Genomic DNA, 25155 nt, shown 5'->3' with positions numbered 1-25155 from the left:
CGAAATAATCAAGAACTGGTGTAAATGCTAAACGGAAATTATTATACATTATCTTAAAATATTCATAAAGCCGACACGTGTGAATCAAAGTTATTCGGTTGTCTTTTTAAGATTTATTCTACGCGAATTCTTTTGCTGCAAATGTTAAAAGGTTACGCTTCTTGATAACTTTTGAATCCAGTCGAATTTTAAATCACTAAAAAATACATTCCACCGAATCGAATATTTATAAATATGATTCGTATGATTATTTTGATATTTTGTAAGATAAAAGCTAATACTTAAAAGTAAGAGATATATTATATAGGTGTAGTGTAGTAGTATACCTATTGTATGTAAGACATAGGAAAATGCAGTAGATAGGTTACGAATGCGGCGCGGACGGTGCCGGTCGGCGGGGCGTATCGATCACGGTGTGGCGTGCGGCGGCGGTGAGAGTCGGGACGCGCCGGTAGGAGCCACTTATCGTCTTCGCGCCACTTCGCACCTAATTTATCGCGCCACCATCGTTTGTACGACGGGCTTATGATGGCGTGGCGCGCATCAATACATTTATGACGATGCTAAATTTAGTATGAGCGCATGAACGATTTTTATCATCGAGAAATCGGGGTGGGCCCGATGTTTACGTATGCATCTTTGTAGTTTAAAAATTTTTACTCTTGCTTGGGTTTGTTATAACATGCTCAATAAACACTTGGTAAAATATTATACCCAATCAACTAATAAGGGCACTATTTTCTTTTACCAAACATTGTGCTACTAGAATGTTTCCGATAAGCGATCAAACTATTCGTCGCCGATAAGCAAACAGCGTGAAGGTCACAGGGCACGTGTTCACCAGTATGGCAAGAGGGTTAGGGCTGAGGCAGCAGATCGATACGCATACGCACCCGCGTCCGCGTCCGCATCTCTTAGTTGCCGCCCTAACCCCGCCCGCAGCACGCCGCGCCGCCCAAACAAGCCCGTTTCATTGCTTATATCAAACGATAACGTTCGGCTCAAAGTGAGCTACTCGAATCGTATACTACACTGTATCCATCGAGTCTACGATTAATTTTTTACAGTTTCATGTAAATATTACCTAACCATGTTTATGTGATAAAATTTATAGTAACTAAACTTTTTATTATGCTTAGCTACGGCAAAGATCTATCGATAAAAATATTTCTGGAAAACAATAAGAGAAAACCGACAATTTTCAAAACAACCAAGCTTTCCAACGCGTAATAAACACATAATTTCAACAAAATAACAATAAAATTATATCGCTGTATTCGTTTAAGTCGACCTATTGTTCGCTTAACTTAGTTAAACTATATAAGCAGGAACTTAATTATAACAATTTACCCCGTGCCACCATTGTTATAACACCATATCTAAGCGAAGCGGGTCAGGTCGAGTCAACACGGTCCGCACACTGCGGTACGAAAATGAATGATTAACGACATCACTCACGAGACCGTAACGTAAGCGGACCGGACCGGGAGTGCTCCAGTCTCAACAGTTTGTGTTAACGCTGGATGCATGCGTTGTTTGTTTGTTGCCCGTACCGATATAATAAAGATAAGGACTTTTAGTTTTGAAGGGTTTGATCTAATGGCCTGATTTCAAGCTTTTTTGTTTTAGTTTTATGTAAAAACTTTCGTCACGATTCATAGGAGTACATATAACGAATACGGTATACACCTAATCGTTGTTAAATATATAACTTCTTGTAATTAAATATTTTATACAAAGAAAATAATGCAAAGAAAGCAAATAAAACCAATGGTCCCGGATGCTATTACAGACAGTTGATAGGTAAATTTTCCGAGAACTCGCAGTAGAGCAGCGCATTAGATTAAGCCAAAATCCTTTCCTTATAGTGAGAACAGCCCAGCTAGTTAATTAAATCCTTTATGCATTAAATGTGGTACATAGTGTAATATACAATGACAACATATTGAAATTCTAATCATATATCGAAATCGTATACTTTTTAGATATATGGCAAAAATAAATGAAATAATTGAACATGGTATTACGATCAGTTCTATCAAGAGATATTGAAGTACTTGGAATAGCACAAGGCACTTCCACCGCCTATACTCTATGTACGTGTTTACATCAATAATATCCGCGTAGCGTTTCATGGCGCAGTGGGCGTGAAGGTGCACTTGTAGTCTTACGTTACAGCCCACGTTGTTTCAGTAATGCTTTCAGCTTTGAATTAATTATGAACTCGCCACCGTATGCGAGGCAAAATTATTATTTTCAAATCACTTGTAACTGCTTTAATTAACCTACGTTACAGAGTGCTTGTGTAACTTTATAAGCTCGGTATAATTGCAGTAAGCATTGAAACTATAATACTTGTAGTGATTGATTTAAATGTATTAAAGTTTTACGAGAATTAATACGAAGTCAATACAGCATACAAATAAATAAAAGCTATATTTACGATTCCAATTAGTTAAACTAATGTGAGCACACCAGCTTGTAAGCTGTCCCTTAATGACACAGACAATAATACAGGAATAAAATATAATTGTTTGACGATTATATTTTTTTAAAATTAAAGTGTGATTGATGGCTTAATCGTACTTCGAAAAAAAAAAAAAAACAGTAATTGAAAACCATTGCAAAAATTTAACGTTAACAAATCGCAACAAACGTCACTAGATGTAACTTCAGGTATTTGGCGACTAAATCTCTCGATCAGAAGTCGACCTTTATCCAATACCCTTAGATATTCCACAGGGCGAGGGCGGGGTGGTCCTGATATTTGCGGTACCTCCCACGTGCCACCGCCACACCGCACCACCGCACGAGTTCGATCAGCCATCGCGTTATTAGGAGGGTAGCCTTAATTTTTACCCCACTAAGGCAAAACCAGAAGGAGTGCTATAATTTTAGCAGTCTATATATGTATTATGTATACGTATCTGCTCCCTCATATTCCCTAAACTATTTGTCTGATTTAGAAAAATGAAGCATCATTAGAAGCTTCTTAATTGTCCGCTGGTTATAGGCTTTAAGGTGTCACACTTTATTGAATGTGCCCCTCAAAGGACATAAAGTGACCTACTAAATTTTAATTGTCGTATTCGGGTTTTAGTTTTTAACTATCTTTATATTGTGTCGTAGCTATTTACTACGAAATTTTTTTTATCGAAGATTACTAATTTAAAAGGCTAATAATCACTACTGATTTTATCTCTAAAATACTATAATGTTATTTCTTATATAATAGGCCATACATAACCATCGCTACCGCTACCATGTGGGATCATGTCTGACAGTGGTTGTTCACGAATGCTTTAAATAGAGATCGGTTTACATGTATTGTTAACATAGACTTGTCATGTATTTAAAACAACAATGAATGTGTATGATAGTCGTGTTTTGAGTTTTATCTTGTAGGTATTCTAACCGTTTGCGTTTTGTTACATTAGCTAAATAATATAGCTAGAATCAACACACCCAATTATTTTAAAATGACTACAGTAGTACCACCTACTTCTGACATCTATATGAATTTGAAACTACACGCTTACCTAGAATCTTTTTTTTAACCGACTTCCAAAAAAGGAGGAGGTTCTCAATTCGACTGTATTTTTTTTTTTTTAATGTATGTTACATCAGAACTTTTGCCCGTGTGGACCGATTTCGACAAATTTTGTTTTAATCGAAAGGTGGTGTGTGCCATTTGGTCCCATTTAAATTTATTTGAGATCTAACAACTACTTTTCGAGTTATATCTAATAATGTGTTTTTACTTGACGCTTTTTTCGTCGACCTACGTTGTATTATACCGCATAACTTTCTACTGGATGTACCGATTTTGATAATTCTTTTTTTGTTGGAAAGGGGATATCCCTAGTTTGGTACTGTGATAAGGAAACTAGGATCTGATGATGGGATCCCAGAGGAATCGAGGGAAACTCTCGAAAATCCGTAATAACTTTTTACTGGGTGTACCGATTTTGATAATTGTTAATTTAATCGAAAGCTGATGTTTATCATGTGGTCACATATAAATTTTATTGAGACCTGATAACTACTTTGTGAGTAATCTTTAATAACGCGTAGTTACTTGACTATTTTTTCGTCGATCTACGTTGTATTACTGGTCGATGTAATTGAAGTCGGTTTTTTTTTCGTTTGCGAGCAAACACAATTATTTTAAAGTGTATGTACTGCTTAATTAATTAATAAAAGCGGCATACAATTTAAAAAAAAAACCCGCACATAAAATCCCCATACATTAATTGGCTATAATTAAACTGACTGGAAGAGCAGCTCTATTCTCAACGTGAAACAAACGGAACGGCTCGCTCCCTTAAAATATTATATAGCACTCAATTTAATACAACACGCAGAAAATTGAATTTAATTTATTACCGACGTATGTGTATTCAGCGGTTATCGAGCGGAGATTTAGCTGCGGCTCGAGTGGCTGACGGTGATGTATTATAATTAATTTAATTTTATTTATTTCTTGTCAAATACGGTGTCTTTGTTATCTTCTATTTAAAGTTTAACACGACTGTTAAAAAAATTATAGACTGTTAGTGCTTCGTAGTTTTATTTGTGCGACTTGGAACTGTCTAATAAAAATAAGCCTTTGCATTATTATATCTTCTAGATTTACTTTCACCGCAATCCTTGCGATAGTTTTTTTTTGCGTAGGTAAATAGAGGAGCGTAGCGTTTGTCACACACAACCTGCCATGCAATTATTCAATATTTTTCATTTCATTTTTAGTTATTTATTGAAAGAATTTCTGCATGTTGACGGTGCTCAAATTTTTTTAATTATGTAAAGTTAAAAAATAATATACATAATATATAGAACACTACAGTTGCCAATATCACCAAGGTTAAACATTGTTTTACATCTCATATCATTCTATGAGTAATATTTATGGTCAATGTTTTATTGATTTATACCGATTACGTTAAATCATCTTTAATTATCGATACGGTGAAACCAATGAACCATTGGCAAGAATCGCTATTAGTTAAACACATTTAGCAAGGAAAATTCGCGTCCATTGTACAAATGAATCACGTGATCGGAGATGACTATTCATGAATGAGCCTCAATACTCAGTATACGGTGTCTACGTAATAAGTTTGAATACACTATATATACTTATTAATGACACATTAGAAGTTAGCTTCCATTAGGATTCAGAAGAATATATAAATTTAAATAAGTAGCAAAACACTGAGAAGTGACGACGACATATGTGATATACTTATAACTTCTTTGAATTGATATTTTTTTGGTAACGAAGTAAATTTTGGAGACATTAAACGTATTAAAAATAATAAACGAGAGAAGCAAATAGCAGTGGTATTTAGTAGTTCAAGATACAAACTAATCTGTCGATAAAAGAAATTTGAAACTTATTAATATTTTCATTGCTTTTAAAATATCAACAACGGATTATATGCGGTAAGTTAGACATACAGATAAAAAGCTACGGCATGTTGTTTAAAATCGCCTTATCTCGATCCGCTAAATACCGCAGTAGCGAGCTCCGCATCCGCGGAATCTATACAGATTACCCGTTGTCGCACCGCCCGGGTCAGCAGTTAATCCCGGCGCAAATAGGCTCACGTACGCCGTTAGCCCTGGTAGGATTCGTCGCAAATTGTAGCTGACGGCGTTCGGGGACCGCGTACGTGCACCGCTGTACGCGCAGATAAACGTTTGATGAGATCCCTAATATCATTTTTAACGTAATTTAGGTACGGCGATGTCGTAAAATGATTTAGGATTTATTACATGCAAATTGAAATATTCATGAGCAATAAATTACATTAAGTATTCGTATTAATTAATTAAATTGTATTTATTAAGTTATTTCACTATTTATTACATCATTTTTCACGCAATTGATATAATTTTGAAAATTTAATAAATTGCTAAAGATACTAGCGAGTTTGTGTGGTCTCTTCAAATAAACCTTTTACATAAATTATGTACAGAACAAAGAAATGATACAAATAGTTTCCTAGATGTTAATATTTATTCCATTTTTTATAACAAATGTGGAATGTGAAACACCTCACGCCTACTCGACTCTTTCCAACTGGACTAAACTAAGGACTAAGTTGAGAATAACTTAAATCATAAAGTGCTAAAACTTTTATTTTAGGCTCTATACATACGTTACCAGAGTGGCTTTAGTTGACGCAATCTACTTTTTACGAGCCTTCGTTACGGGTTGTCATTTGTTGCAATTTTTTAATAAGAATAACGTCACAGACAGGTTGTTGCCGGTTGCCAGTTGACGCACCTAGAGTTCTAATCTCCTGCTGACCCGCTAGATGTTACTAAATATGCCATATCGATATTGTTATTTTTGTATAAAAAATTTGTAACCGTTGGGTTTAATCGAACGGGAAATTGCCATACGTCCAGTTATTTCCGTCCGTCTGACTCTCGGCGGCGACCTTCAATTGGAGAGCATCCAGCATCTCGATGAAAACCGTAATCAACTCTCGCCCTTACGTGAAGAGAATAAATATTCTAATAGCGTGTGTTATAACATATCGATGTGTCGACTCGCCTCTCGTACACCGGTTTAGTACAAAACGGGCAAACAATCCAAGGGTATTTATACTAGTTTCAATATAAGGCGAACGGGTGTAATTAACACAATAACATTAAGATTTAAATGTAATTTAATACAACGTTAACTGAATATCAATAGTCAATTCGAATATGCGAATCTTTGTCTAATCGTTAATTACGTTTGAACAGATTGTTGTAGTCCTTTGTATTTAAGCTTTAACACAATTTAGTTTCTTAGTATATTAAGTTTGTTTTTCAAAATGACGATTATAAAGATGCATAAATAGTTAAATACAGTAATCATTGTCACAAAAAAATAAAGTCTCAGCAAATATTAGTTGCATTGAATATAATAAAAGATAAAATCTTTAAAAAAATACCACCACTCTTCATATATCTATTGAATAGATACGTGTCCCAGAATACAGCGAGTCGATACTGCGTCCTTGTATCTTCGTGTCCCGTTATAAGCAGAAGTGGGTGAAAAGAAGCGCAAGATATTTTACCCTTAGAGCATCTCCTTGTACCCGTATTAAAACTATTTATAACTAGCTGAGACCTATTTTACCAGATATAAACAACTTTTTGCATATATTTTTATTATTTTAATATAAAAAATATTAACGATTTAAATTAAGATGCGTTTTGTGATCCTACTTAAGTCGGACGAATATTGCAAAAAAAAAAAAAAAAAAATTGTAATTATATAAAAAAGAAGTTGTCTATGAATTAATTTTTTGTTAATTTGTATGGGTATGAAACTTATCATAAAAATCAAGCGATTTTAGATTCAACTAAGACATACAATTAGTGTTGCCCAAATTCAGTCTTGGTCTTGCAGTCTTGGTCTTGTTCTTGCGTTTTTGCAAGACCAAGACCAAGAACAAGACCACGTATTTTTAGCAAGACCAAGACCAAGACTGACCGTGCAAGACTTGAGCAAGAACAAGACATAGCCTGCAAGACTCTTGCGTCTTGCAGCTAGGACTTAGCGCTATTTCACTGAGTAGTTAGGTGTAACAGTTCGGTGTATAGGTAGGTACGCTTAGGAATTCTATGAGACGCAAAAAACTGTATCAAAGAATATGAAAAACTGGACCTATGCGCATTACGACTAATACCATAAACATAGCGAATAAAAAAATATCTATTAAAATCAAACTGAGTGCATGCATAGTTATGTTTTAACCATCGGCACTTTGATAATGCGGCATCAAAGGTTTTGTACTTACTTCTCAAAGAAATTTGCCGCTTTTCGGAAGTACATGGTTATGATACACGCGCCGGCGGCTTCTTTTGAAATCTAAAACAATCGTTGCCGCCACGTCGAAATCATAACATTTGACACTATTTGATTGCCGCCATAGGGCGTAGGTATACTCATGCAAAATAATTTCGAATTTTAAGAGTACCTACAGGTGTTCCAAAGAATAAATAAGTTTCAGAGTGCTTAGAATGAAAATGAATACATTATACTGATCACGCAAGTAGTATTATGATTAGGATAAAATGGTAAGGATAGGTAGTAGATGTCATATTAATTCATTCTAGTAAGTATATATTATAATATTGATTACTTATATGGTTTTAAACTAATTACTTAGGTACTATTATTGTACATTTAGTCATTATATTTCTTAAGTTTTTACAAGAAAAAATAGCAAAAAGTGTTCAAATATCAAACGTTTAATAAATATTGTAGCCACTTTTAAATATACTTGAAACGTGTAAAAAAATTCTACAAAACTAATAAAATAATATAAAAAGCGTAGGTACTTACCTACTAATAAAATAAAAAGCCTGCGATAAGAGTTTTGTATTACTTACCAGCCCGAATATCTCTGAGAGAGATGATGAGAGTAAGTATTTACTAGCTGTGCCCGCGACTTCGTCCACGAGGAATAGTAACTTTGGAGGTATAGTGACGTTCAGGACTTATTTATTTATTTTAAAACTTCTGTCATCAAACATACAAACGAACTCTTCAGCTTTATAGTATTAGTATAGATGTACGCCAAAACATTCACTTATATGTAAAGAATAGTGATTGGCACTAATTCTTTACATATATTTTATTCACGCGTCGCGTCTGTACAAGTAGGTAATATTTAGTGTGTGTTTGTACGCCGCACGCGGCATTGTTTGATTTGCGGCGGCATCCTTTTCATAGAGCCGGCACGTGGCGAGGCGGCGCGGTAGAAAGCAAGGAAACGTACTATAAATAAAGGAATTATTTTAATTCCAGTCATTTCCAAAATTCCAATTGAGCTGTGCTTCGAGTCTAACTTAATAATTGTTTTTACTAATTCTCGTTGTTTTCTAAAAACGTATCACGTGTACAATTTAATATGAGTGACGAAGATTCAAATTATTCTAGTCCGAGTAACGAGAGTTTGAGTCACAGATCTAAAAGACCCAAAAGCAAATTTGAGGAGTTTTTCGAAATGCCTTCTGTAAATTGTGCCAACATAAAAAGATTGAAATAAAAATGAAAAACAGAAACACTTCAGGCTTAAGGAAACATCTAATATCTTTCCACAAAAAGGAATCAGAAATATTTCTTCCTGTTAAACCAAAACTAAGTGGAGATATCACAAGCTTTTTAGTAACCGCTGGAAGAAGTGGACAGAGAGAGTAAGAATATTTTTTTAACAGTTAAAAGAATTTTAACTCTGCGTAGCTATTCATGCGATACTTTCAAAAACGCCATTAACTTACGTAAGTATTTTTGAGTTAGTGGTGTTTTCATCTAGGGGTGCGACATATTAAGTATGTAATTATCGTCTTAAATATTTTTTATAAACACCCATATTTTCATTTAATCGGCCAGTAACAACTAAGTACTTTATTTTGGTAAATTACAGTACAGTGCAACAAAAAAAAAGACCTTAGCATTACACTGTGAGTCTGACACTAACGCGCAAGATCAGCAGTACGAAGACTATGCAGACGAAACTGAGGATGAGGAAGATGAAGAATCTGCACCAAATATTGCTGACTCGCGTACATCTGTAACAAAGTTACGCAGTATTTCCAGTAAAATAAAAAGAAGTGAGATAGTGAAGAAGAAGTTTCAGTCTGCTTGTGAAGCAGCTGGCGTGCCATCAAATCTAAATGCCATTCTTGACTGTCCAACGAGATGGAATTCCACACATGATATGATTGGATTTGGTTTAAAAGTGGGAGCGGGCATTGACATATTGTGCAGTTCTGTCACCGAATTAAATGATTTTCAAATCACAGCTAATGAATGGCAGGTACTCGAAAAATTACATAAATTTCTAATAAACTTTAAACTTTTAAGTACAAAACTTGGTGGAGACAAATATGTTACATTACCGCTAGTCATTGTATCATTCAATCTCTTGCTAGATAAAATTGAATCCATGGTAAAACAGTTAGATGAGAAACCTAATCGATCTGAAGTGGATGAAAGGCTCATTCTAGCTTTCCAAGCAGCTCGAGACAAAATGCTTAAACATTACAAGAAGAGCAACTGGATTTATTGTACTTCTTTAATTTTAGACCCAAGGCATAAGGCTCAGACTTTTGACCTGACAATGTGGGGGAAGCAACTTAAAACAGAAAGTCTGCACAAGTTCAATGAACTTTATGAAGAATATAAAAGTCTACACTCACTGAACAAATCTCTGGAATTACCAGAAAAAGAAAATAAAGTATGTGATGAAGATGAAGACGTAATAGACTTTGATAAACTCTATGAATGTCCCTCGACGTCATCTGGATCTTGTCTTCAAGGCTTAGTGATAGACGAGTTGGAGGAGTACCTGAGAAAACCAAGAACTGCCAGCTGGGAAGACATTTTAGATTGGTGGAGGACGCATGAGACAGAGTATCCGATTTTATCGAAAATGGCCCGTGATTTTCTCTCAATACCTGCAACTTCAGTACCTGCTGAGAGGTTATTTTCTAAAGCATCATTAGTAATTAGAAAACATAGAAATAGGTTAAGTGATGAGTCAGCCAGATGGTTACTTTGTATTAATTCTTGGTCAAAAAAATTGATATAAAGTATCATAACCTAATGATAAAGCTGTTGATTTGTGTTGTATTTTATTTTTTATTCAAATAAATGATAAATCGTAAAACTCTTTTATTAAATTTCTTATAAGTTGAGGGTTCAATCTCTTTCTAGACAGATAAGTATTGTTCTTTAAAATACAGTCAAGTTATTGTAATTAATTTGTTTTTTTACATGTTTTAGCAAATGTAAGCTTATAAATCATAAATGTTTATTAAGAAACAGTTACTTCCATGGAAAACGACATATAGGTCAGTTGATTTTTCGAATTTCTTATCAAATCTTCAGTTATTTATTAATCTGCTTGATCTTTACTATGGCTATGTTAATTCAAGCTCACAATGTTCCAATTCTAATACGTTTTTTTAAGATTTAAAGTAAACTTTAATAAATAGTAATAGACTAATAGGTAATTGCAAGACTTGCAAGACTCTTGCTGCAAGACCAAGACCAAGACCAAGACTGGGAGCGCAAGACCAAGACCAAGACCAAGACCAGGTGTATTGGCGCAAGACCAAGACCAAGACTGGCTAAGTCTCGTCTTGTTCTTGCATTTGGGCAACACTACATACAATTCTACTAAGAATTGTTAATAAATAACTTTAATCAAACATGAAAGAAAACACACACACACACAAAAATCGAAATATTAACATCTTAAAAAAAAACTGTCAAATATCCTATTACACAATAATTAAAGACTAATGACACTAATCAAGTTCCAGTCTGATCAAAGTCCCACCGACGCGTGGCGCTCCGTCCGCTCTCGTAACACTGTTAGGCGTTGTTAGCACATAGGTGTGACATTGCGCAACTACGCACTCCATTATACCTTACCGATGTTCAATTATATTTATGTTACATGGCTGAATTTTGTTTTTGTTTTTTGCACGCTAATCTAAGAAGTCACCGGACCGATTTGAAGAGTTTTTATATTGCGTATAAACGTAATAAACGATAAAAATCGCATTTATATCGAATGATAAACTTGATTGTTAGGAAAATTTATATTTAACGGTATTTATTTATATTTATTTACTCTTTATTGTACACCACAATATGCAAATACAAAATAATAATAATACAGACAACTTAAGAATGTGTAGTACAAGAGGCGGTCTTATGGCTAGTTAGCCATTTCTTCCAGACAACCCGAATATATTGTTATATGGACGATCTACTTATGGAACACATAAAGGAACAGGATTGGTCTCTATGTGCCTTGCTGGGTGATATGGATGTCTTAGATTTTTTTCTGATACGTGCATTTTATCATGATTACCAAGAAGTAATCACAAGATGAAAATTTTAGATACAAATTTAGCAATTAGTAAGCTGGACAGTGTCAGTCCGGATTTGAACTATCACCTGTTATCAATTCAGATGTCGCATAGTGCTAATGTTGATAAATTAAAGAAATGAGTTGAAATTTCAATCAATAGAAGAGAGATGAGCATTCTAAACGAGTAAAATCGGAAAGCAAGATTAGTCTTTAAATAGTAAAACAAAAATATCGTTATCATACAATCGTTCAAATAAAATACATTATACATTTTATTTAATTTGAATATGTGCAAATAATGTAGATTATATACGCAGTGTTTGTTTTATTGATATGTTTACTAATAAACTACAACTTTTGTTTTAAATTTTAATTGATGAAATGAATATGATTTATTGTTTTTTAATGTTTACGCGAATTTTACTCATTTAATGAAACACTTTTTTCGGATTTTATCGCGGTTTATTGTTAACTTTATATTAGATTCGATAAACCACAGATCCTCGCAAAAGAACACCGATTCCAACCAAGGATGATCCGTGAGGCTATTGAAATTAAAAAACATCCAAATTTCAATAGAGAAGATGGCTGGCAATTACCACCTGCTTGGGACCCCATTATTAATATAATTAAATCAAAAACCAAGCATAATTTACCACAGATTAAAGACTCAATTAGCACATTCTGCGTAGATAGGACTAAATAAAATATTGATGTATGTCGGGTAGTTTCGAATAACTTTGTAACGATAGGACGTCTGACACCTCAGTCCTCCCGTGACCATGGTTGCTGTAAAGTATCCGAAACGTCGGGAATCAAAAGTTAACAATAAACCGCGATAAAATCCGAAAAAAGTGTTTCATTAAATGAATATGATTTACACAAGGCAATGTATAAATAAACTATTAATTAAGAAAAGTGTCTTTAGGACTATGGATTATTTATTTAATATCGCTCGCTGCCCGTGTCGGGCCGGGATGGGAACCCGGTCCTGCTAGACACGTTGTCGTCGTCGTGATTGTTCAGAGGTGAGCCGGACAGTCCCCTTTGAGGAGAAGTCTAGCCTTTTCGCCAAAGCCAACCTGTCACTGGTGGGATCCTGTTGCCTGCAGATTTAATATCGCTAATACGGATATACCTAAGTATATCGGCTGATAATAAAGGCTAGGAAGGTTTTAAAGATATCAAACACACGCAGAAACTGCAAAAGTGAGTACAGTGACTAGTATATCATAATTATATCGATCACGATTCAGCCTGTAACATCCCAATGCTGGGTATAGGCCTCGTTCACCACATAGGAGAAGAATTGGAACTTAATCCACCACACTGGTCCGATAACGATCGATATCAGGTATTTATGATAACAACCGGGACCAACGGCTAACGTGCTCACCGAGGGACGGTGGGAAGACCCACAAGGACAGACATCCAAACTGGAAAGAATTATATGTAGAAATACAAACATCCAGAACGGTCGTATAACATATCATATGTATACAATAAGTAAACATTTCAGCACGATTTTATTTATGTACTAATTTCACCTCTCAAAATCATTAATTAATACAACTGTTATTATTAAAACAGAAAAATCTGTTAAAATCAAACTTATTCTACAACCGTAACTGTCTCATAAGCATTAATACATTTGAATTCCTTAATTGAATCACGTACATTAAGATCACTCAGCTACACTGTCCTATCGGTGGGTTTCCGAATGTTGTTCCCGATCTAAATGGGAACGCAAGGTTAAAAAAATTGACATCCGACCACGGTCACTGCTGGCCGATACATGACTTCTGCAGTAGATATATCTTTCAAGGACGAATTATGTATGACGTTTAAAAGAAATTTCGTAATGACTACTGGTGACCAATTTCGCGGGTTCAAGAGACTACATTTCAATTTAAACGACTTCGGCAAAATATGGAGTAGTTACAAAAAATATATTACAGATTAATACACGTACAAGTAAAACATTAACAACTATATCGTTTCTTTGTTAAATTAATTCTGATTGTAAAATTTAAATGTGTATCGTCAATGGTATGGGGAAAAGAATAAACATCAAACGCTACCACGTCATAAATATCTACTTGACCATGTATTACAAAAGAAATAACACATAAAAGATGTTATACAAAATTAAATGCATCAGTCAAAACAAATCGATTTTTATGAAGCAATTAGAGTACGTCGACACAATGCCTTGTTATCGAGAACGATCGACAAAGAAAATCCTTGTGAATTTCAGAGAAAATCTCGAGAGGCGTCACCGTCACAATCGCGAAGGCAACGACCAAAATAAGGACTGTTTATGTAGATTTATGTCACATTCTATTTTAGGAGTCTGTCGCTTGAACTTGCTCCGAGCTGCGCCCGCGCCTCTATATGGATGGCTCGCTTCGTTCATACAACATTAGAGGTTAATTGTGTTTGCTCGCAAACGAAACAACCGACTTCAATTACATCGACAAGTAACACAATGTAAGTAGACGTAAAAATTTACAAACGCACTAGTCAACACTAAGATTTTTGAGGATTCCCCTCGATTTCTGTGGGATTCCATCATCAGATCTTCGTTTCCTTATCATGGTACTACTGTATTCAATAATCTCATCAATAACTAAATCTAATACAAAAATTACATCATCGCAAGAAAGCTACCTTATCTAAAAACATAGGCTATAATATATGACGTTACGGCTCAATAAAATTGACCAAAAGTCTAATCATTAAAAGGTAAATTTATAGGTTAGAATAGAATAAAATATAGCTTTATAAAGATGTGAATATGTAAGGAATATATCGAAAAAGGACGAAGATCTAATGACACGACTTTTAGAACAAGTATTTTACATAAGTAGTATATTAATCGTGATATCTTGATATAAATATCCGACATTTGGTATCTTTGTGATCATATATAATCCATCTACGTATCTTCTGGACCTCTACATGGACTATCAAGATTAACAGGATGAGATAAGGTAGTTAGTAGACTGAGATTAGGGAATTGGAAAGACGCGTAGGCGATGGTTACTGCTCTGTTCTTCTGATTTATAAAGCCTTCAAGTGTAGCTCAAACAGACTATAACGCAAAAATCTTTTAAAATAACTGACCAGCGTATTTACAGATTTAAGCATTCAAACAAACGTACCTACTTACTAATATTATAATCACAAAAATATAGATTGATAATAATTCATTTCTTAAAAGGAAGTAAAATTATATATCCATGGGATCCAATCCGATGGTGTTGATGGGATTTTAATTAACATCACATTACATTTACATACAAATCGATTTATTATTTTAATAATTACAAAAAAGGCATCGGTACTTAAAAAATAGGCGCCTCTAAATTCTAATTAAGAATATAATTATATGTGTTATATATTTGCAAACTATTGAGTCATCGAACAATTGATTTGGATAGGCGTGGCGTCACTGATTCGGAATATAATATTGAAGGTACCGAGAGTAACTACTAGGTTCACAGGTGTGTCATACCGCGTTGAGATACAAGATGGTATTACAATCCGGACTAGTACTTAAAGACCTTGTCTTTAAAAATACATATCATTCACTGCGGTTGAAGAAAATATAAAATTTGCATGTTACGACAAAAAACATTGTATTTAAATATACGTCTACCCACAACACGGAGCAGAGAGGCGGATGAAATTCCTACGCGCCCTTATAAAAAAATATAAATATTGAAAATGTATATCCGTCAAATTAGACAGATTATAGGAAGTCATGGAACGCTTTCTTTTTTTTATATTAATAAGGCTAAAACACGTTATTTGTCCGTACGGTGCGATAAATTCACGAGCGCTCGACGTTACATCCGCGGCGTTGTCGTGTCTTCGAGCAATTAACAATCATAAGTATTGCTTAACATTTGTCGACGTATGAAGTTTCTAGTCGTAACGTTAACTGTACAATTGTTAACGACCGTCGAGTTCGCGAACTGTTAGAACGATCCGATGTAAGTTGATGTTTAGCCTCTTTGTGGCGGTTGGTTGAGCGTTACGAAAAAAAAAAAACCGACCAAAATCGTATAGAACTCCAACACATGAAGAGTTTCGTACTATTCGTGGTCAATAATTTATTACAACTTTTTTAAGATCAAGTGATAAAAGTCGAAAAACATTGTACAGATATCATCATAAACTATATTTGACACTCACGTAATAAGCTTTGCGAAATATAGGTTGAAAGTAGGATGTCTTTTAACATTCAATTTAATAAGTAAAAAAAAAAAAAATGAAATAAACCTCTTATTTTAGTAATCATGTTACGCCCACACTTTCGACCGCTGTTATTTAATTATCCGTGATGTTAGAAATAATTTTGTGGTTTATTTTTAAAATGTCGTGTCGTTTAACTTTCAGGGTATACAACCTACACGACGCAACAATCTCATTGTATCAACTGCTTTCAATATTTAATCTAGCTTTAAACGGAATATTGGATTAGGCTGCACAAAAATTAGTATGGAGCGATTATAATAATAAATTTTAATAATATTTACATGTCTAAATGGAGGAACAGTGCAACAACAACTGTTTACACAGCCCACCTTAGCGCTTGTCTAACTTTCATAGCCACTTGTTGAATTAGAAACATCGACGAGTCGAAGAGCCATCTCACGTATATTCGTCTCTTTTATATCAACGAGCGCGTGTCGTTCACTTTCAAAACATATCAGAAAGTATTCCGCTAACTATATCAAGACAAACCACCTGTTGCGTTTGAGTCGAAGTCGTTCACGACTAGACTTCGACAGGCGCTGCCTTAAACTTTTCTTGACACCTCGCCAACACTTTTACTTGAAAACTTGTTTCGATAACTGCAATTTTATGAGCTTTTTAATTTTATTGTCAAGCAACTCGTCTAAGGGAGGTAGTTAGATATTGTCGATTTGGGTTGATATAGTATAATCAGAACGGGTTTCTAATATTTGATTGAATTTCATGACCATTCTTTTCAGTAATCGAATAGTTAGTATTAGTTTTCGTTCATTATTAATAGTTTATCAAAATCAAACCTCAACATCACACACACACATATATATAAATTTAAATTATGTATTTGAACGTGTATAAAAAAATAACAATCTGCATTCTGCAACACTGAGAATACGTCAAAACGTGGTTGTAATGTAATCGTTAACTTAATAGCGTAATTATTTTTTATAATCTTTTTAACTATTATATAAATATAATTAATAAAAATTCTTTTCTTATAAATAATTTATATCGAAAGTATATTATGCACGATTTTATAATTAGATAAAAGCGATTTCATATATATATATATTTTATTATGTAACGTACGTTTTTAATGATTTCAATCGTAACAAGAGTAATTTGTCCTATCAATGAGTAAACAAGTAAATTTCCGAGGTACCGGGTAAACGTCATTTATTATATTAATTAGTCTCAAGTTGTCCGGCCCCCGTTACTCGATCCTCGGCGGAGAAATGACGTCGCACGATCTTAATCTTTCGCGTAATTGTTACCGATGATACAACATCTCCCGGGGGCTTGTTAAACGACCTGTTAAGTTCAGCCATTAAACTGCTAGCGCACCGAAACGTCGTTTCTTCTCGTAATGGATATCCGTTACATTTAACCGTCTCAGAGTTACGGTAACGGTCACGAATGTAATGCACAAGGCGTAAATGAGTGTACTCACGGCTGGCGATGAGTTCGGGAGCGACGAGACCGTTGAGGTCGGGCTCCTCGCCGTACCAGAAGATCCAGAGCTCCTTGGAGGCTCGGAGGGAGAGCGGCGGCGGCGCGGCCATGCCGATGTCGATGTCGAGCGGCGGCGGGGCCGGCACGCGCCGCCACACGCACAGGATGTCGCCGGCGAGGCAGCGCGCGTAGCTGCTTATCACGGGATCGGCGAGCGGTGCGGCGCCCTCCTCGCCCTCGCCGCCGCCGCTCGTCTCTCCCCAGACTAGCTTACGCCATTTTATGCCATACAGCTCCGTCTGGAACAAATTGATTCGGATCAGGGTGTGGATAACAACCTTTTATAAGACAGTCTTTTCTGGTTTAATTCATAACACGGTTGTTTATTTTAAATGTTTGAGATGTCTCTAAATTAGGATGTCATTCAAATTGAAATAAGTTTATCGTTTTAATAAAATTTCACTGTTTTTTCTAGCTTGTTTTTTATTATTTATTTTGTATTTATCACGGTCTTGTGTGAACCAGTAGTATGGTGATACTCCATCTACCACATGTACCATACCCCCAAATTTACAGCAACAACAATCTTGAATTTGTATTATAGATTTACTAAAAAATATCAAAAAGTTCTCAGATCACCAAAATTCAGCAAAAAAAAAAAAATGTGCACCTTATTTTCCTGTGAGACCACTTAGATGCTTGTAAACAAAAATAGTACGCAAATCGTTCCAGAATTATCAGAAAACAGATAACTTCGCAACATAATAAATTAAATCGTTAAGAAATAACTTATTATTGATTTTAGTAAAAAAAAAGATAAGGGCTGATTTAAATATGGGAATAAGTAAAGAATTCATAATTAAGTACACATATAGATAGATATACATATATGTACAAACTGCTAGGTACATTGTATTTAAATTGTTTAAATCTCGTCAGACATATTAATAGCGGTTACACAGTTAACATTACACATATTTGTAACAAATGTACAAAACTTCCTTATTACCTTACTAGTGTTGATTACCTTCCGACTAAGTAAAATGAGACATATACGTAATATGTAAAAATATGTCTGAATTATTAACAAAGTTTTTGTTCTCGCGTTTGTCTCACAAAACTGTTAAGTTCAGGCTGTAAGATTATGTACAGTGCTTTAAATTTGTGAGTCGACCTTGTACAAGTTAGTGTTAGCCGCGGGTCAATATCCTCCGGGTCTGGTGAATATAGCTGAACAAATGAAAAAAGATTCCTTGGAATAATAGAATTTAATTAATTTTTTTATCTCTAATAAGGAAAAGGAAGGAAAGGACTTATTAGTGAAGTCATAAATTTCTTAACAGAGGACTGTCTTTTTACTTATAGCATGTTTCCAAAACATGAATATTGTTTAAATCAGTAACAAGGTCGAAAGGTCAGCAGAACGGTTTGTTACTAAATGAAGTATTAATATCCGCAACTAAGAGGGTCAATGGACTTCTTCCCGATGTTACCATCTGCAGCGGAAGGGGTCCACACACCTGGCAGACAGACGCGCGTGGGGTCGCATTGGACTAATGCGATAAAGGGTCTTGCTTCCATACCGAGTTATCGATTAAACATGTAGTTTTCAAAGAATACGAAAGGTTAGGAAAGATTAGTTTATATTAGAGACCACGTCGTCTCACCACACATCGATGAGGTTTATAGTCTGTCTAAACATTATGTCGTCCGTTCTACATCGGGCGTAATCATGTCGGGCGGTTATGTGAAAGAATGCGCAGACGCATGCCGATCACTGTTTCGGTGGACGTCTGAGACCGGCCGCTTTCTAACGCCCGATGCGCTCGAGCGGGACCAACTCACTTTCTACCGTATGACGTGACCATGCATCAGTATTAACTCCGACAAGTGATCGTTTAAACTCAATTACGATTCTCAAAAGATATTTACAAAATAAAGCCACAATAAACAACAAAACAAAAAGTAAACCATAAATATTAGTCGGAGCAGCTAACTGCTAAAAGAGCAAAATCTTGTACAAATGTCTCGACTAGCAGCTAATGTCTTGCCGATAGTCATTCGCCGAAAGGGGTCAATAGATTATAATGGTAATTCAGATGCTACATCAAAGGGAACATTGCGGCATCGCGGATATTAAGCAAAAACATTCGTCGACAAAGGCCTCGGTTCGTAAAGCGAAACTTCGTCAGAAAATCTGCGGATATTTGAATTTAAAATGCGAGGCGAACGTCGTCGTCTGACGGACCCATCGACCCGGGCGATAACGCCCGGTTGAAACCGTTGAATAGCCGGGGGTTTCCTTCCTTTCGTTGGAAATTTTCACCATGACCGAGTCTAGAAAACTTTCTTAGTTAGATGCAACTTTTTTAAATGAAAACACAAATGAGAGTAAATGTTTCCGAAAACGTATTGCTTAAAATGTAAAAAATACATTTAAAGCATTACTTTTGCTGTAAGTATCCGAAACGTCGGGCATCTAAAAAACTTAATGAACCGCGATAAAATCCGAAAAAGTTGTTTCATTATAACAAATACATAAAATTAAATAGATTATTAGATAATTGAGATTCCTTAATGTCTCCACCGAACGTGGTTTTCTAGCTTTGTATTTTAAAATTGACCTCGTTTATGTTGCGCCCTACATTTTAGGTTTCTTACGGTGCTTGCACTTCGTTTCCAATTTACTTTTTCTTCACCGTTCCATGATAGTATTGATCTGACAAATATGTTATAAATGTTTATAGCTAAAGATTAAATAGGTTATGCCACTCGGCAACTGTTATTCTTTGCAACCGCTTAGTTTTATTAACAACCGGAACTATAAACTATGTACAATTAAATAAACAGTTGACTGTAAACAATATAGGTCCGTAAGGCGAGCATAACCGAGAACGGAAAAAACTGCATGTCCAAAAAAGTCGAACACCGCTAGACGAGAGCGAGATGGGAGTATTACGTACGAACGAGATAGAGCGTCGCGAAAGTGAGAGGAGGCGAGCACGAAGCGGCAACGGCGCAGTTACGTTACTAGCGGGGTAAACAATCGAGGATGATGTGACGGCGACAGCGACGTGCGCGTGCGCTCGCCCCCGGCCCTGCACTTCGCTACTGCATTTTTGTTCTGTGACGTCACAGCGCACTAGGGGGTCTATTTTGATATTTTAAAATCTTATTTTAAGATTAATTATTATTTTATAATCGTAGTGTATACTTATCATGTACACTATTTTTATGCATTATTCTGTTAATTTAAATAAGGACTTATTTATTTAAATTTAATGTGTTAAAGTTTTTTCACAAATTCTTGATTATTTTAAAATTATTGTCAGATTAATTACAGATAAAACGAAGTATTTCTTTATTGATTTAACAAAATTTTGTACTTGTATTATATTGCAGAGTTAGACTTACGGAATTATTATACCTATGGTTTAATTTTATTCTGTTCTGGTCACTTTACGTAGAATACAAATGCACGTAGTTTCTTTTACATTTATATTATAATCCATAAATCATTCAATTTTTGGACCAAATATATAAATAAATAATAATGCATGAAACCGTAGAAATCGTAATTAAATCCATGCGTATATATAAATGTGAAAGTAAGATGTGATTTCAATATGAAAGTCTGTATAAACACCAAATACATACACATAGACATAGGTTTATATTATTTGTTTATGTATTTACTATTTTTATATACAACAAGGTCAGCAAACAATCGTACGGCACACCGGGTGGTAAGCGATTACCGTAGCCTATTGACGCTTGCAACACCAGAAGCATCGTAAGCGCGTTGCTGACCCTACTTCCGATCCCCCAAGAGACCTGGTTACCTTGCTCACCATTGAAACACAACTTCTTCAACGATCTTCTGTAAGGTCGAAGTACTAGCCCAGTCGAGCTGCTCAGTAAATTTACCCTACCCCAGTAATTACTATTTGAACAAACCTCAACCAACAGGTACCTAATACATATAATATAGATATATACACACACACGGGTATTACAAAAATAAAGAAGAACACGTTGCGACAAGGTGCGTGATGAACGCCTCATATCGTTGCTTCCGTGAACATCATTACTATGGATTGCGCGTATCATTTCACTCCGAGCCCAAAGTCTACATACAATGCAAACATAACCTCTAACATTAGATATTAACGGTCATAATCGTATAACGAACGCGGAGGTACACAAGAATTACTGTTACCAAGCGTCGACTTTGGATCGAACGTATCCGTAAATCAGTGATCGAGATAAGACACGGAGACACGTTTCAGTTACAATTGTTTACATTACGAAAATAATCATTGTTTCATATTATCGCGGTTATTGACGTTTGGAAACTTCTTTTGATTTCAAAGATGTTCTTTTTCCTTTTATACAAACAATACTACAGCCTGTCACCAGTTGCTGATAACGCTATTGGACGGATGACGATATCTAACACAAAAGTTTTTGATGTATTATTCTTTTTCACCATCGAATTTGTCTGTATTTATGAGATATTACTATCCGGAAATATGTACCTAAAATTTGTACTTTATTGAGTGCGGTGAAAGAGGTCTTAATGGCCTAATCTACCTTCTGCTGTTTTAATCTTTACTTATTTGCAATATAACCTATACCCACAACTGGTGAAACGGGTCCTTAGTCTTTATTTTTAACAAAGTATGTTATAACTTGAGTTTGTTATTTTTTTAATCGCAGTCGTTACTGCGTGTCAACAAACATTTCGCGTGATTATTGTATTTACAATTAAAAGTAAATATTAAAATAGACATCAGTCACTAATTTACCTAGCGAATCTTAGAATCGTCACACTCGGGAATTAAATCATATTAGTAATTATAGTTGTAATTACGCTTACGCTTAAGCCTGTAATATCCCACTACTGGGCATAGGCCTCTTTCCCCATGTAGGAGAAGGATCAGAGCTTAATCCATTACGCTGCTCTAATGCGGGTTGGCGGATATATTCCGTACTATGAGTAACGATCGCTATCAGGTGTACATGATAACAACCGGGACCGACGGCTTAACGTGCTCTCCGAGGCACGGTGGGGAGACCCACAAGGACTGCACAAACACCCAGACCACGGCAAACACCTGTATGGCCAATACAAATGTTTGTCATGAGCGGGGATCGAACCCGCAACCACCAGCGCAACAGGTACAATCCATGACTAACCGTTGCGCCAACGCGGCGCCTTGTTGTAATTATGTATGTATGTATATTCATATTCACACAAAACATTAACAAAGTCGTTAAGCTTACTTCTCCACATAAACTAAACAAAAAAAATTAAGTGGGATAATTTTTTTTAATTTTTAACTGAGGCACAGCAGGAAATTTCCTACTCAAAATATGGAGCGGCCCGACTGGGGTAGTACCTACCTCGACCTTTGGTCGACCCTTTCCTGTTGGTGAGTAAGGTGACCAGGGTTCCTGGAAGGAATTGGGGATAGAGTCGGCAACGCGCTTGTGATGCTTCTGGTATTGTAGACGTCTATAAACTACGGTAATTGCTTACAGCCGCACGCTTGTTTGCCGACATAGTTATATATTAAAAAAAAACAACGCATCCTCGATATGTCAAAGCTGAAGCGAATCAGAAGATATTTATTATACTAAGTAACATGTTGTATAGAGGTAAAGTCAGCCTGCCATTTATTTTGACAAGTGAGACTTGTTTATTAAAATATTACATCGATACCAAAACTACTAATCCCGATATCTAAAAATTAACAAAACTTTTAACTTGCAATGATTAAGTCCTGCAAAGAGGTGTTACTATAATTATGTACCAGAAACATAAATGTATTTTGTATTAGGTAACAATTACGAGCGTTTCTAGAAAATTAAAAAAATAATAACTGATTATATTAAGATTACAACTTTATACGTTATACAAAACTGGGTTGTGATTTTTATACAATTCGTAAGAAGTCAGAACGGTAGGTCGTAAAATAGATAAAGAAGTAACTCGGTAATTGTTCTAGTAAATCGATCGCATACTTATATAAAACAACTGACAATTTTAAAAAGTACTGAATTTAAGTTAACTCTAATTCATACTTTATAGCGTGTAAAATTCGGCCATTAAGCTATCTGACCTAAATCAACCTTTAGCTAGCAGCCAATTCATATTGTAAACAATTTATGGTTATATCAATCCCCAAAGGCATAATTAAACGACAAACTGAAATTAAACCCTAAGTTCGCGTTTTAAAGTTTATTTCAGTTATTGTTCGCACGTGGAATGAATATAATGTAGCCGTACTGTAAACAGGAGTCAAACAGATTCTTCCGACAACTAGAACCATGTTACCGGGGGCGTGTAGGCGGTAACGACTCGCCACTTACCGGCCACCTCTCTCCCTCTTTGTCATTGAAATGATAACGAGCGGGAAAGAGACGGTGAGGTAGCGGTTACAACACTGGAGTGTAATGGTTATCTGCGCCAATATTAAAATGATAAAACAATTACCTCTGACCCGGTAGATTTAGATAATAGCGCGAACACATTTTATTTAAACTACAATATAAAAATTGGTAATATTCGAAAAACCGGCAAATTAAGTAAGATTTGTATTTGAATTTGGTTACAGTCCAATAAAACAAATAACAGGCCCTGACCGAATCGACGTTACGATCGAATCCCAAAACAATACTTTACTAAAACAAAGGATCGAAGACGGGTTTAAAAATAGAAGGCCTCAATTAAATATACACAGGCGATCCAAGTGCGATATTGAAGCGCAAGAGTGTGAACAAAATACAAAATTGTTATGCGACGTTCGAGAGGCACGCGCCGGCCGCGGCCGGGAGGTGAGGTCAGGCAGCGCGGGCGCAGGCGGAGCCGGTACGGTAACGAGTTGCGATGAACACAACAATGCTATTATGCGCCGGCTTTTGATCACTATTGAAACAACATTTTATATGCGCTACTGGTGTAATAAAAATGATTATATAAAATTTATATCTGAATCTTAATAAACAAATAAAGCTGTTTACGTTTTACGGGAACGAAGAAAAAAAACTTGTGGTTTTTTAGTGAATTTTTATATTAAATGAACGCTTTCAAAACCAATCTTCGGGTAAATTTAGATAGTTGTATTAATTTGTGTAATGGCAGTGGCGTTAATGATGTTGTCACATCATTAATCGATAATATTTTAAAACAGGTTTGTAACATCGAATTTGGTCATTTATTTTATCAAGGCTAAAATTTCTTAAAGTAATAAATCTCGAACATGACCCGTCACAGCAGTTGACACGTTATATTTAGACAACTAGTTGTTTCATTGTATCTATTGTTCGCACGCTTTTGCAATGTCGTAATCGAGTTGAAATAATAACTTAACAATCGTTTCACCGGCCGTTGAACTGCGACACGTTAAAACGATAATTAAAACTCTCGACCGAAAAACCTTCGACAATAGACAACGACCGACGTCTGTAACGTTATTTATTACAACGATCGCTTTCAATATCGATAAGTATATTTTATTGATACTTATTCGACGACATAATTTCA

The 25155-nt window shown here is 35.4% G+C and overlaps 1 protein-coding gene across 1 annotated transcript in view; it reads right to left on the bottom strand.

The window, feature by feature from the left end:
- Positions 1 to 25155, bottom strand: part of LOC123653639 (mediator of RNA polymerase II transcription subunit 13) — an 81658-nt gene that overhangs the window by 42590 nt on the left and 13913 nt on the right. Inside the window, 1 exon segment of the mRNA XM_045589632.1 lies at positions 17605 to 17905. Within this exon segment, the coding sequence (XP_045445588.1) occupies positions 17605 to 17905 (301 nt within the window).

The sequence above is a fragment of the Melitaea cinxia genome, chromosome 5 (assembly GCF_905220565.1).
Source record: "Melitaea cinxia chromosome 5, ilMelCinx1.1, whole genome shotgun sequence".
NCBI lineage: Eukaryota > Metazoa > Arthropoda > Insecta > Lepidoptera > Nymphalidae > Melitaea > Melitaea cinxia.
The sequence above is the reverse complement of the archived record's forward strand: the minus strand, read 5'-3'. Positions and strand labels throughout refer to the sequence as shown.